Genomic DNA, 13421 nt, shown 5'->3' with positions numbered 1-13421 from the left:
CACTCCAATTCATCCCAAAGGTGTTCTATCAGGGGGTTTAGGTCAGGACTCTCGCTCATCAACGTCTTTAATCACTTCATTACCAGGCTATAGTAATATGACGTCCGCAGGAGGGATCTCCCATCCTGGGCGGGCGTCATATGACGATCCTGGGATTCCCAGCCGGCTAAGGGGTGCTCGCCCGTCGCATTGGTCGGGATCCGGTGTGCATGCCCGGCAAAGGCCACCTGGCACCCGCGATTGCCCGTAAACACAGCAGGACCTTGAATCTGCGTGTGTGTGTGTAATGATGGGGTGTAAACACACAGATCCACATCCTGTCAGGTGAGAGGAGACCGATAGTGTGTTCCCAGTACAGATGAACACTGATCGGTCTCCTCCCCTTGTGAGTCCCCGCCCCCTATAGTTAGAATCACTCCCTAGGAAACATAATTAAACCCCTCGATCGCCCCCTAGTGTTAACCCCCTTCCCTGCCAGTCACATTTACACAGTAAGCAGTGCATTATTATAGCACCGATCGCTGTATAAAATGTGAATGGTCTCAAAAATGTGTCAAAAGTGTCCGTCGCACGAAAAAAAAAAAAGGCATAAATCTAACCCCTATTTTGAAGACGCTATAACCTTTGCGCAAACCAATCAATATACGCTGACTGCGATTTTATTTTTACCAAAACAATATGTAGAAGAATACGTATCGGCCTAAACTGAAGGGAAACAAATTATATATATATATATATATGGATATGGATATTTATTATAGCAAAAAAGTCAACATTTTTTATTTTTTTTCAAAATGGTCGCTCTATTTTTGTTTATAGCGCCAAAAAACAAAACAAAACGCAGAGGTGATCAAATACCACCAAAAGGAAGCTATTTGTGTGGGGGGGGGGGAGGGACGTCAATTTTTTTTGGGCGCCACGTCGTACAATTGTCAGTTAAGGCAACGCAGTGCCAAATAGCAAAAAGTGGCCTGGTCTTTGGCCAGCCAAATGGTCCGGGGCTGAAGTGGTTAAAACGGTCAGACAACAAATGTATCTTGTCACTATTATCCGATAATGTGTACGCTAGTCTGTACTTTAAATTTTATTCCAAACAAACACGCATGCTCCGAACCAATGCCAACCATAAGACAACATTAGCAGAAGTTGCCCAAAGGGTGGCGCTAAAGAGCTGAAACGTGTAGTTTTGTGTATGTTGGTTGAAAAGGTTCTGCCGTCTGTATGCAGAACAAGTTCACGGCCAACGCCCTTCACTTAATTCATCCCAAATGGTCTTCTATCGGGTTTAGGTCGGCACTCTCGCTTATCCACGTCTTTATGGACCTTGATTTTTTTTATTTTTGTTTGCGATTTATTTTGTGAATTGAATTTTGATCAGAAAATTATAAAAACAGAAAAGTAACGCGCGTGACTGAAGTGAGCTGAACCTGCGCGAGTGCGAGAATGTTGGGCACATGGGAGCTGCGATGGGGCGATCAGCACATTTGCTGACACTTGTAGCGCCCCCACATGGGGAAGGGGTGAGGTGGCAGGAGATGCCAATGACTGGTTTACGGTCATTGTAGGAATGCGAATGTGGAACGTCTTAAGTGACGTTCCACCCACAGCACGGTGACACAGAGTGACAATGACCTTCCAAAGAATGACTAAGTCCCAATCTATTCACAAAATCCCCGACACCTACTATACATGGAGAGCTTTCCTTCCACATCATTCCTCCTCATCACATCAATCATCCCATAATATACAGGAAACCACAGGCTGAGGAATTCTCAGACGCTCCAGCTGATGAGGGTCAAGGGTTTTATATACTTTGTACTTGTTTTACGTATGCATAAATCTGTGCTTGGCTCGGTCAAAGCCGGCCATAGAAGGTTCTGATCTTGCGTCGGTTCAGCAGGGACTGGCCAAGATTCGAACCATCCATGGGCAGGCTGACTGTGCCCAACATGCCAGATTTTTACATTTGATGGATTGCCGTCGCTAGCAATAAATCACTGTGTTCTCCCAACAGGGACGGCTCCCTGCGCCAACCTGCCGGGAGAACACAATGGCTGTGCGGGAGAGATTCCCCCATCAACACAGACTGTGGCAGGAAAGAAAATGGCATCATCTATGGTCAGCCCAAGGACTCTTCCTCACTGAAGAAATCAATAAATAGGGTCCCACTTTGCTGCCGAGTGCAATACTGGAAGCCGTATAATCGTGTGGTGTTGGCCATTGAGTTTCCTGCACCAACCCTCCAGCAAACCACTTCTGGAAACCTTTGCTACTCCTCACTGCACTGCTATCAGAAATCCCTGCCTACCAAACTACACAAGTTCCTAGGGCCCATCATGCTACCCACTCCAAAGATCCCCAGATCCCATCATGCTACCACCTCCCACCCATCCCAAAGCTCCCCAGATCCCATCATGCTACCCCCTCCTACCCACTCCAAAGCTCCCCGGGTCCAGTCATGCTACCCCCTCCTTCCCACTCCACAGCTCCCCAGATCCCATCATGCTACCCCCTCCTACCCACTCCAAAGCTCCCCGGGTCCAGTCATGCTACCCCCTCCTTCCCACTCCACAGCTCCCCAGATCCCATCATGCTACCCCCTCCTACCCACTCCAAAGATCCCCAGGTCCCATTATACTCCCCCATCCTTCCCACTCCACAGCTCCCCAGGTCCAGTCATGCTACCCCCTCCTTCCCACTCCACAGCTCCCCAGATCCCATCATGCTACCCCCTCCTACCCACTCCAAAGCTCCCCAGATCCCATCATGCTACCCCCTCCTACCCACTCCAAAGATCCCCAGGTCCCGTCATGCTACCCCCTCCTTTCCACTCCAAAGCTCCCCGGGTCCCATCATGCTACCCCTCCCACCCATCCCAAAGCTCCCCAGGTCCCGTCATGCTACCCCCTCCTTTCCACTCCAAAGCTCCCCGGGTCCAGTCATGCTACTCCCTCATACCCACTCCAAAGCTCCCTAGGTCCCGTCATGCTACCCACTCCAAAGCTCCCTAGGTCCTGTCATGCTACCCCTCCTACCCACTCCAAAGCTCCCCTGGTCCCTTCATGCTATCCCTCTTGCCCATTTTAAAGCTCCTCAGGTCCCATCATGCTACCCCTCCTACCCACTCCAAAGCTCCCCAAGACCTCCACCTACCAGCTCCAACTCAGAACATTGCTTCCGGTGGTCCCCTCCTGCCAACCTCTCACTTCACCAGCATTGCTCCCAGAGGTCCCCCTCTTTGCAACCCCCAACAGCACTTCTCCCAGAGGTCCCTCACCTGGCAAGCCCTTTCAGCACAAAACTCACCCATTTCCTGGAGATCCCTTCTTGACAATTGCTTTCCCCAACAGCACTTCTTTCGGGTCCCCTCCGTCCACTTCTCTTGGGTTTCTCAATCCGCCTGGCTTTCTCTTACTACCCTACCCCATTCTATTCCCTTGCTCCTAATCTATGGCTACGCAATCCTTCCACCCTGCTGCGAGCCAAGACCCCCCCCCCCCCCACCCATCCCAAAGCTCCCCAGGTCCCGTCATGCAACCCCCCTACCCACTCCAAAGCTCCCCAGGTCCAATCATGCTACCCCTCCTACCCACTCCAAAGCTCCCTAGGTCCCTTCATGCTATCCCTCCTACCCACTCCAAAGCTCCCCAGGTCCCTTCATGCCATCCCTCCTACCCACTCCAAAGCTCCCTAGGTCCAATCATGCTACCCCTCTTAAAATATTAAAGGTGAGCTCCACACTCTTAAAAAAACAACAAAAAAAAAAAAACACAACCATACTACTACTGAATAACCGCCTGCAGCCAAAACAACCCAATAGAACAAATAAAAAATAAACTTTTATGTATCTCAGCTCTGAACTCGGTAATTTTCCAAAATCAGTTCTCAAAACAATGTCTGGCTACAAAAAAGAGGAAAAAAAGGAAGCGATGTTTGGAGACCTGGATCAGATAATCAACTGACTCCTCCACAACTGACGGGAGGCCCGACAGGATCACCCACAGCTGGAGACCCCACCAGTTTAGCAATAAAACGGAGACCCCCCCCCCCCCCCCCAGCTCAATGAGTTTTCCCATCCTGGCTGCTGCACAGCATGCTAACCGCCCGGTATGTAAACGCTTCACCGGGTGCGTGAGGCAACGTGAGGTGGAAACCTTCACCAAACCTTGTTCTCTCATCCCTCATTGGTCACGGAGGAACCTCAAATGTCACAACACATGTCAGAGCATGTCTCAGCTGGTAGTGGGCCAAAAAAAAAATGCTTAAAGGGGAGGTTCACCCTAAAAACGACTTTCCCTTATTACACTGGCCCCCCACATTACAATACAATTATGCCTATTAGATATTTTTTTATGCTGTACATACCTTGGTACAGCTATTCACCCGTGGCTAACATGTGGGCGTTCCTAACATGCTGGTGATTGACGTGATGACAAAAAACGAGCTCCCCCCCCGTCGCGTAAGCCGCGTCACGATTGGCGAAAGGAGCCCGAACGGCAAATCGGCGCTATACTGCGCATCGCTGTTCGGCTCCTTTCGCCAATCGTGACGCGGCTTACGCGACGGGGGGAGCTCGTTTTTTGTCATCACGTCAATCACCAGCATGTTAGGAACGCCCACTCCCGCGGGACTCGCAACCCGGAAGCCACAGGTGAATAGCTGTACCAAGGTATGTACATCATCAAAAAAAAAAAACTAATAGGCATAATTGTATTGTAATGTGGGGGGCCAGTGTAATTAGAGAAAGTGGTTTTTAGGGTGAACCTCCCCTTTAAGAGTTCCCTTCACTGGAACTAAGGGGCCAACCCCAACCCCTTAAAAACAACCCCACACCAAATGATTTGGACCAGGGCACAAAGCAAGGTCCAAAAAGACATGGATGAGCGAGTTTGGAGGAACTTGACTGACCTGCAAAGAGTCCTGACCTCAACCCGATAGAACACCTTTGGGGTGAATTAGAGTGGAGACGGCGAGCCAGGTCCAAAATCAGTGCCTGACATGCTCTTCTGGAAGAATGGTCAAACATTCCCATGGACACCCTCCTAAACCTCGAGGACAGGGTAGGCCAACTCAATAATGAACCCTACGGACCAAGACTGGGATGTCATTAAAAGTTCATGTAAAAGCAGGCGTCCCAATACTTTTGCTAATCTCGTGTATCCAATACCTATTGCCCATGATCCTTGCCATTTACCAGGATAAGCAGAGCCTACTTTCCCTTTAAGAGTCTGACGCTATCAGATGACAGGAGAGGTCACCGGAGTGTGACACAGCAGCTGCCGTCACCCAACGCGTTGTGAATGGCGGCTCTGTCCTTCCTACATGAACACAATGCTCTGACCTCTCCTACACACAGACAATGGACGGGAAGTGACCACATGTATAGGAGCGCTCAGGAAATATCCGAGGACGCTTCTTCGAAGACAAATATATCTCCGCTGATAAGACTATTCCTGTGCGTAAAGACGCCATCGTTTTATGGCCCATCCCAAAATAAAAGCGTATCTGTTTATAAATCGCAATACCCAACAATGATACTTCACTTATTACTGGAATACGGAAGGAGATGAGAGATGAATATGGATGTCCAGTCATATAAACCAACCCTATACTTCTTCACAACTTTATCCCTGACCTGTCTGGTGTGTTCCTCGGCCTTCATGATGCTGTTTGTTCACTAAGGTTCTCTATAGGGTTGTCCCGATACCACTTTTTTTTAGGACTGAGTACAAGTACCGATACTTTTTTCATGTACTCGCCGATACCGATACTTTTTTTTTAAATAAGTCCCCCCCTACAAATTTCAGCCAAGTCCCCCCCTACAAATTTCAGCCAAGTCCCCCCCTACAAATTTCAGCCAAGTCCCCCCCTACAAATTTCAGCCAAGTCCCCCCCTACAAATTTCAGCCAAGTCCCCCCCTACAAATTTCAGCCAAGTCCCCCCCTACAAATTTCAGCCAAGTCCCCCCCTACAAATTTCAGCCAAGTCCCCCCCTACAAATTTCAGCCAAGTCCCCCCCCTACAAATTTCAGCCAAGTCCCCCCCTACAAATTTCAGCCAAGTCCCCCCCTACAAATTTCAGCCAAGTCCCCCCTACAAATTTCAGCCAAGTCCCCCCTACAAATTTCAGCCAAGTCCCCCCTACAAATTTCAGCCAAGTCCCCCCTACAAATTTCAGCCAAGTCCCCCCTACAAATTTCAGCCAAGTCCCCCCTACAAATTTCAGCCAAGTCCCCCCTACAAATTTCAGCCAAGTCCCCCCTACAAATTTCAGCCAAGTCCCCCCTACAAATTTCAGCCAAGTCCCCCCTACAAATTTCAGCCAAGTCCCCCCTACAAATTTCAGCCAAGTCCCCCCTACAAATTTCAGCCAAGTCCCCCCTACAAATTTCAGCCAAGTCCCCCCTACAAATTTCAGCCAAGTCCCCCCTACAAATTTCAGCCAAGTCCCCCCTACAAATTTCAGCCAAGTCCCCCCTACAAATTTCAGCCAAGTCCCCCCTACAAATTTCAGCCAAGTCCCCCCTACAAATTTCAGCCAAGTCCCCCCTACAAATTTCAGCCAAGTCCCCCCTACAAATTTCAGCCAAGTCCCCCCTACAAATTTCAGCCAAGTCCCCCCCTACAAATTTCAGCCAAGTCCCCCCTACAAATTTCAGCCAAGTCCCCCCCTACAAATTTCAGCCAAGTCCCCCCCTACAAATTTCAGCCATGTCCCCCCTACAAATTTCAGCCATGTCCCCCCCTACAAATTTCAGCCATGTCCCCCCCTACAAATTTCTATAGATCCGCGTAATCTATCTGATTTACGATCCGCCAGCGCAAGTTTTTGAGGCAAGTGCTGTATTCAGAAAGCACTTGCCTCTAAAGTTGCGCCGGCGGATCGTAAATCCCCCGGCAGAATTCAAATTCCGCGGCTAGGGGGAGTTTACTATTTAAATCAGGCGCGTCCCCGCGCCGATCTTACTGCGCATACGCCGCCGGCTAAAATTTCCCAGCGTGCATTGCTCCAAATGACGTCGCTAGGACGTCATTGGTTTCGGCGTGAACGTAAATTACGTCCATCCGTATTCCCGACCGACTTACGCAAACGACGTAAAAAAAATCAAAACTCGGCGCGGGAACGACGGCCATACTTCACATAGGATACGCCGCATATAGCAGGGGTAACTATCCGCCGGAAAAAAGCCAAACGCAAACGACGTAAAAAAAAAAGTAACGGGCGGGCGTTCGTTTTTGAATCGCCGGATCTCCTCATTTGCATATTCGTCGCGTATACAAACGGAAGCGCCACCTAGCGGCCAGCGGGAGATTGCAGCCTAAGATCTGACGGTGTAAGTCACTTACACCTGTCGGATCTTAGAGAGATCTATGCGGAACTGATTCTATGAATTAGTCGCATAGATCCGACCGTCGGAACTCAGAGATACGACGGCGTATCAGGAGACACGCCGTCGTATCTCTATCTGAATCTGCCCCACTGTATGTATAAAAAAAAAAATGCATACAAGGAATTCACCTTTAAAATGCGATTTTAATTATTTTAATGTTCGACTAGCGTGTCCCTTGACAACCCCAATATACTTTGTAAAGGGCGTGAAATCGCTCCTCCCCAAGTCTACAATTGCAGGCCGCTCTGCCTACATTGTGGCCCTTTGCGTTGCACTTCACCTGTATTTAACGTGCCAAATACCTCAAGTAATAGAAACGAGGACGGTATTAAAAAAAAGCCGCAATAAAAAGCAAAATGAAAAGGAGATCCCGCCTCCAGATTTATAAGGTTTTCCTGGAACTACTACAAAGTGAAGGGGCCTTTATTCCCTGGCGCGTTCCTCCCCGTGTTATAAAACAAATATTCATTCAGAAAAGTTTATTAGATATCTGTGAAGAACTAACAGATTACATATGTGATAAAAGACGCACCTCTGCTCTACTACTATCATGGGGCCCCTGATGTTAGGGGTGAACCTGATTTAAGGGAGGGGGGGGGGACCTCTGATGGTGAGGGGCGGGAGTCCCTGATGTTAGGGGGGATTCTGATGGTGCCCCTGATGTTAGGGGTGAACCTGATTTAAGAGAGGGGGGGGACTCTGATGGTGAGGGGGGAGTCCATGATGTTAGGGGGGAATTCTGATGGTGCCCCTGATTTTTAGGGAGGGAATCTGGCAGGGCCCCTGATGTTAGGGGGACTATGATGGGGCTCCTGATGTTAGAGGTGAACCTGTTGTATAGGGGGGGGGGGGGGGACTCTGACCCTGTAAGTGGAGGGGATAATCCTGATTTGGAGTCTGGCGGGACCGCTAATGTTAGTGGGAATCTGATGGCGCCCCTGATTTGGGGGTGACTCCCAATAGGGAACCTGACTTGTAAGGTGGGGGGTGCGACTGACAGGGGACCCTGATGTAAGAAAGGAATGACAGTGACCATGATTTGTAGGAGAGGGGGGGGGGGGTATGGTGGGGCCGCTGATGTTAGTGGGAATCTGATGGCGCCCCAGATGTTAGGGGCGACTCCCAATAGGGAACCTGACTTGTAAGGTGGGGGGTGCGACTTTGACAGGGGACCCTGATGTAAGAAAGGAATGACAGTGACCCTAATTTGTAAGTGGAGGGAGTGACCGTGATTTGTAGGAGAAGGGGGGGTATGGTGGGGCCGCTGATGTTCGTGGGATTCTGATGGCGCCCCAGATGTTAGGGGGGACTCCAAAAGAGAACCTGATTTGTAAGGTGTGGGGGCGACCGACAGTTACCCTGATTTGCAAGTTTACTCTGATGGGGACCCTGATGTAAGGGGGGGGATATGGCAGTACCCCTGATGTTAGGGGGAAGCTGATGGAGCCACCGATATTAGGGGGACCCCTACAAGAAAATGGAAAAACAAGACCTTAAAAAGGGGTTGTACAGCTTAGTGTTTTTCACCTTAATACATCCTATGCATTAAGGTGAAAAAACACCTTGCAGTGTCCGGCCCCCCAGATTTACTTACCCGAGCCCCGAATTTCTGTGGGCGTGATCCCGCGTCGCTCTCTCCACGGCTTCTCAGCTCTTCATTGGATAGATTGATAGCAGCGCAGCCATTGGCTCCCGCTGCTGTCAATAAAATCCAACGATGCTGTCGCCGTGGGGCGGGGCCGAGTCATACACTCAGCGGCTATGGACGCCGAGTGTATGACCCCCCCCCGACCTGTTTCGCTGTATTGGGTTTTCGTCTTCAGGGGATGTGCAAGATAGATCAATAATACCAAGAGTAACTACAAATATAAATTCAAAAAAATTATATAAATAGACAATAATCACAAAGTAATTAAGCTGCATGTAAAAATAAGTCACTGCAAATTATTTTTTGTTTCTATATTTGTACAGTTACTCTTGGTATCCTTGATCTAGCTTGCACATCCCCTGAAGAAGCAATACAGCGAAACATGTCGGGACATCGTGCACGTTTTCTCTTTTACAACCCAGACCCGCTTGTTGTGACCACCATTTAAATGATTTTCTGCCTATCTTTTGATCACTGTCCCAATGTCTTTTAATCTTTAAACATATTAAAAATTCAATGTTATATGTAATTGTTACCATTTTCTCATTTCTTGTACCCATTGCACCGTTAAAATCCCTCTCCCCTTCCCACTTCATATCTTGAATCTGTATCTTCAGATTACATATTAAAAAGACCATCAATTCCTATTTACCTGTCAATGCGGCATTCTGATCCGGGGCCGCCTCTTCAATGGCGGGGTCTGTGGTCTCGGCCTGGGGCTCGGTGGTCTCGGTGTCCTCACCTTGCTCTTCCTCTGTGTCCTCATGAAGGGTTTCTAGTGGCAACTGCGACGACGGAGATAACCGGCAGCTGGCGTTTTGTGGACAACTGGACAAGCCGTCATCACACTGCCGCGATTCCTGTTCAGTCCTTTCCTCAGTCTCCGCAGCTGCGTCAGTTGTGGCGCCATTAATCTCTGAACTGTCAACTCCTTCGGGCTGCTCCCCACAAATGTCAAGGTCATGTTGCTGGTCTACCTCCACTTGCACATTTTGGTCACTCGCATCTAAAGGAGAAGGCTGGTGCTCAACGACAGGCCAATCACACTGGTCTACAACAACATCTACATGGATTATTATGTCCGCGTTGGCCTCCTTCAAGTATTCCGCTTCATGCGTCTCGTTTACCAACAAAGGCACGGATTGGTCGCTCTCCCCAGTTTCGGCCTGGTCGGCACACGTTTTAGAAATCCCTTGGCTAGAACATTCCAAGGTCTCGGTGTTTGGACACTCCGGTGCCCTGGAATGCTCTGTAGCAGGTTCTTGATAAGCATCCGTCAGTTGGCCGTCCTCGATGCTTTCTCTTAAGTGGTTTTGGGTTTCCTCCCGGAAGGATAAATCGCCATAATTAGTCGGCTCTGAACTTGGCCGTTCGCAGCACTGTAGGCCGTTATCAGCTGCGTTTGTATCGGCGTCAGCTTCTTGCTGCAAAGCCTTACGCGAGGCCTCGTTTTCGACATTAAAATCTTGGTAGAAAGGCTTACTTCCTTTGTCAACAATCAAAGCGGTACGGTCAGACAATGGGGACTCTCGACCCCCAAACTCGATGTCCACCAGGCCAAAAGACTCTGGCTTTTGTGCATTCTCAGCAATGTAGTGCGTTACGCTTGCTCCCATTATAGTGTTTTTTTCACAAGGCTCTACAGGGTAGGAAAGGAGACCCTCCGTACATTCCCTGCTGCCCAGATTACATACAGTTTGGCTATTTTGTGCTCTTTGGTTGGATTTGCACTGGCTTTTGTAGTTTAAGGCAACTGACTGCGTTAAGGACCCTTTCTGAGGCCCAAAACGGGGCACTTTGATATCGCGCAATTCAACATACTCCCCTTCGAGATCACTAGAGCATTCCGTTTTGGTGTCCAAAGCTTTAACCACTGGCTCCTCATCATAGCTGGTGCTTGGCTCATCGAGAACAGCTGCATTGTCTATAACCATCAAATCTCCCATATGGGGGTCAGACGACCTTCTGTTCGCTGGTTCAGAAGGCAAGCCCGAGTTTTCACCAATTTCTGTCGCCTTCTCAGCTGGCTCTGTTTTCTCTATAAACTCAGGATGAACCACTATACCCCAGGAGACCCTGAAGAGCTGGTCATCAGACGTCAGGAGGCAGTTCTCCAGCAAGGCCCCGACCCTCTCGGAGTTGATAAACTCCAACCATTCCACTGTAAAAATGGAGGTGTAAGACACTTCTGGCAGCACCACCTCCTCGACGTTATGTTGGTCTTGGGCCAGGCATTTGAGCACGATCCTCGGAGTCTTTCTCAGATAAGGCACAACCTGAAGGTAGAAGTCTCCGGGTCGAAGGAGTCTCCAGTCAATGGAAGCCAGTTGCAGGACAACCTTGTCATGGATACACAGGGGCCACCCAGCATGTCGGAAGAGCAACCCGCAGTACTGCAGCTGCCAGAGAGAAGATGAGATATAAAAATTATTAAATAAGGCAAAAAAAAAAAACTTAAAGCCAATATCCAAGCTGAAAAAAAAAAAAATCATCATCATCTAAATCAGGGGTGCCCAACCTTTCAAAGAGTGAGAGCCACCTAAGCGACTTGGTAACTGGTTGCGGGCCACAATGAGTGGGTGGATGGCAGCCCACGCTACTCTATAGAGCTGGACATTGCAAAAACACCTTGCAATGCCTGGCCCCTCAGCCCTGGGCCGTCTTAATAGCTTCATGGGCCCCTGGGCAAAGTAAAGCTCTGGGGCCCCTACAATGGAGACAGCGCAGGTAAACAGAGCAGATATCCCCCTAGCACTGACCCCTCTATACCCCAGATATTCCCCCCAGCACTCTGACCCCTCTATACACCAGATATTCCCCCCAGCACTCTGACCCCTCTACACCCTGCTTTGGGGAAGTGCAGGGGGCCCCCCATGCAGCTGGGGACCCTGGGCAGTGCCCAGGTGTGACCTCATTAAGACAGCCCTGCCTCAGCCCGCCCCCCCCCCCCCCCCCCATTTTACTTAACTGAGCCCCGAATTTCTGTGTGCGCTTCCTCCTCTCCACGGAGTCCCGGCTTTGATTAGATAGATTGATAGCGTAGCCATTGGCTCCCACTGCTTACAATCAAATCCAATGACGCGGGCGACGGGGGGGGGCGGAGCCGAGTCATACACTTGGCGTCTATGTACGCAGAGTGTATGACTCAGGAGCGCGCCCGCAAGGTAACCCTCTCGGAAGAGAGCTTCCCAGAGGGGGTTATCTAATGCGGGGAGGAGCCGCCGTGGGACCCAAGAACAGGCGGATCGGGGCCACTCTGTGCAAAACGAACTGCACAGTGGAGGTAAGTATGACATGTTTGTTATTAAAAAAAAAAAAAAAAAACGGAACCTTTATGACCACTTTAAATGTACGCGCGCCCGTGAAATGGTGATAAACGACCGTACCCTATATTTTCCATAGGCGATACTTTATAAGCCCCCTATAGGTCATCAATTTAGCGTTACGAAGGAGGTCTGGTGCTAGAATTATTGCTCTCATTCCGGCATGCGCAGCGATATGCAACGTGTATCGCAATCAACGTTTTCAGGCGTCCCCGCCGCGTGGAAATGCGTTTATTCGGGGGTGAGGGGGGCTCAATTGTGTGTGTGTGTGTGTGTGTGTGTGTGTGTGTGTGTGTGTGTGTGTGTGTGTGTGTGTGTGGGTTATGTGCTTGGGTGTAACTTACATGTTTTACAATAATAAAAAAAAGACTGCATCAAGGTGAAAAACCTCTTTAAGCATCTCTGAACTTAATCATGCCAAGCATCAGCACTACATAGCCAGGCAGCTAGCATTTTCAATACAAGTCACATAGTAAATCAAGCAGCTTTTACGGTCGTCTACTTACACAGGCCTCCTGCTGCAGCCCCTGCAGGACCCGTTTGGCGGGGATCAGGAAATCGATGAGGTAACTGAGCCCGTCTCCGCGGAAGGTCTTCTCCACCACATCCAGGACCTGGCACAGCACGGTGGCCGCGGTGAACTCGAAGGGATGGTAGAGGGAGGACAGCGTCTTCTGAATGCAGCTATCTAAAGACTGGGAATCCTGGAGTGGGAGAGACAAGAAGTGGACAGCTGTTAAAAAAACAACAATAAAATAGGTTTTCCATTTAAAAAAAAAAATAAAAAAAATATAACAGCCTGCACCTCGACAACTACCCAGCGTGTAAACCTTCCATTATGACTCCCTTTCCAGAAACAGCCTCGACCTTTCCGTATCCACACATTCCGCCCTGAAGCGTGCATCAGATTTCCAAAGGGGGGACGCGGCCACACTCAAAAAGCATCTGTTCCTTACCAGTCATAAAGAGGGTCTCCACAGAGAAGACCCAAAACTATTGCACTTCACATAATAAACAGTAACATATATGGTTGTTTACATATAGATGTAAACCCTTAA

The 13421-nt window shown here is 49.4% G+C and overlaps 1 protein-coding gene across 1 annotated transcript in view; it reads right to left on the bottom strand.

Moving 5' to 3' along the window:
• The window catches only part of LOC120917916 (puratrophin-1-like), a 113736-nt gene that overhangs the window by 66249 nt on the left and 34066 nt on the right, over positions 1-13421 (bottom strand). Inside the window, exons 2-3 of the mRNA XM_040329523.1 lie at positions 12870-13067; positions 9693-11439 (exon numbers count right to left, since the gene is read on the bottom strand). Coding sequence (XP_040185457.1) covers positions 9693-11439; positions 12870-13067 — 1945 coding nt within the window. The remainder of the gene's footprint in view (positions 1-9692; positions 11440-12869; positions 13068-13421) is intronic.

This window comes from Rana temporaria, chromosome 11 (genome assembly GCF_905171775.1).
Source record: "Rana temporaria chromosome 11, aRanTem1.1, whole genome shotgun sequence".
In the NCBI taxonomy this organism is placed as follows: domain Eukaryota; kingdom Metazoa; phylum Chordata; class Amphibia; order Anura; family Ranidae; genus Rana; species Rana temporaria.
This window is presented reverse-complemented; position numbering and strand designations above follow the sequence as displayed.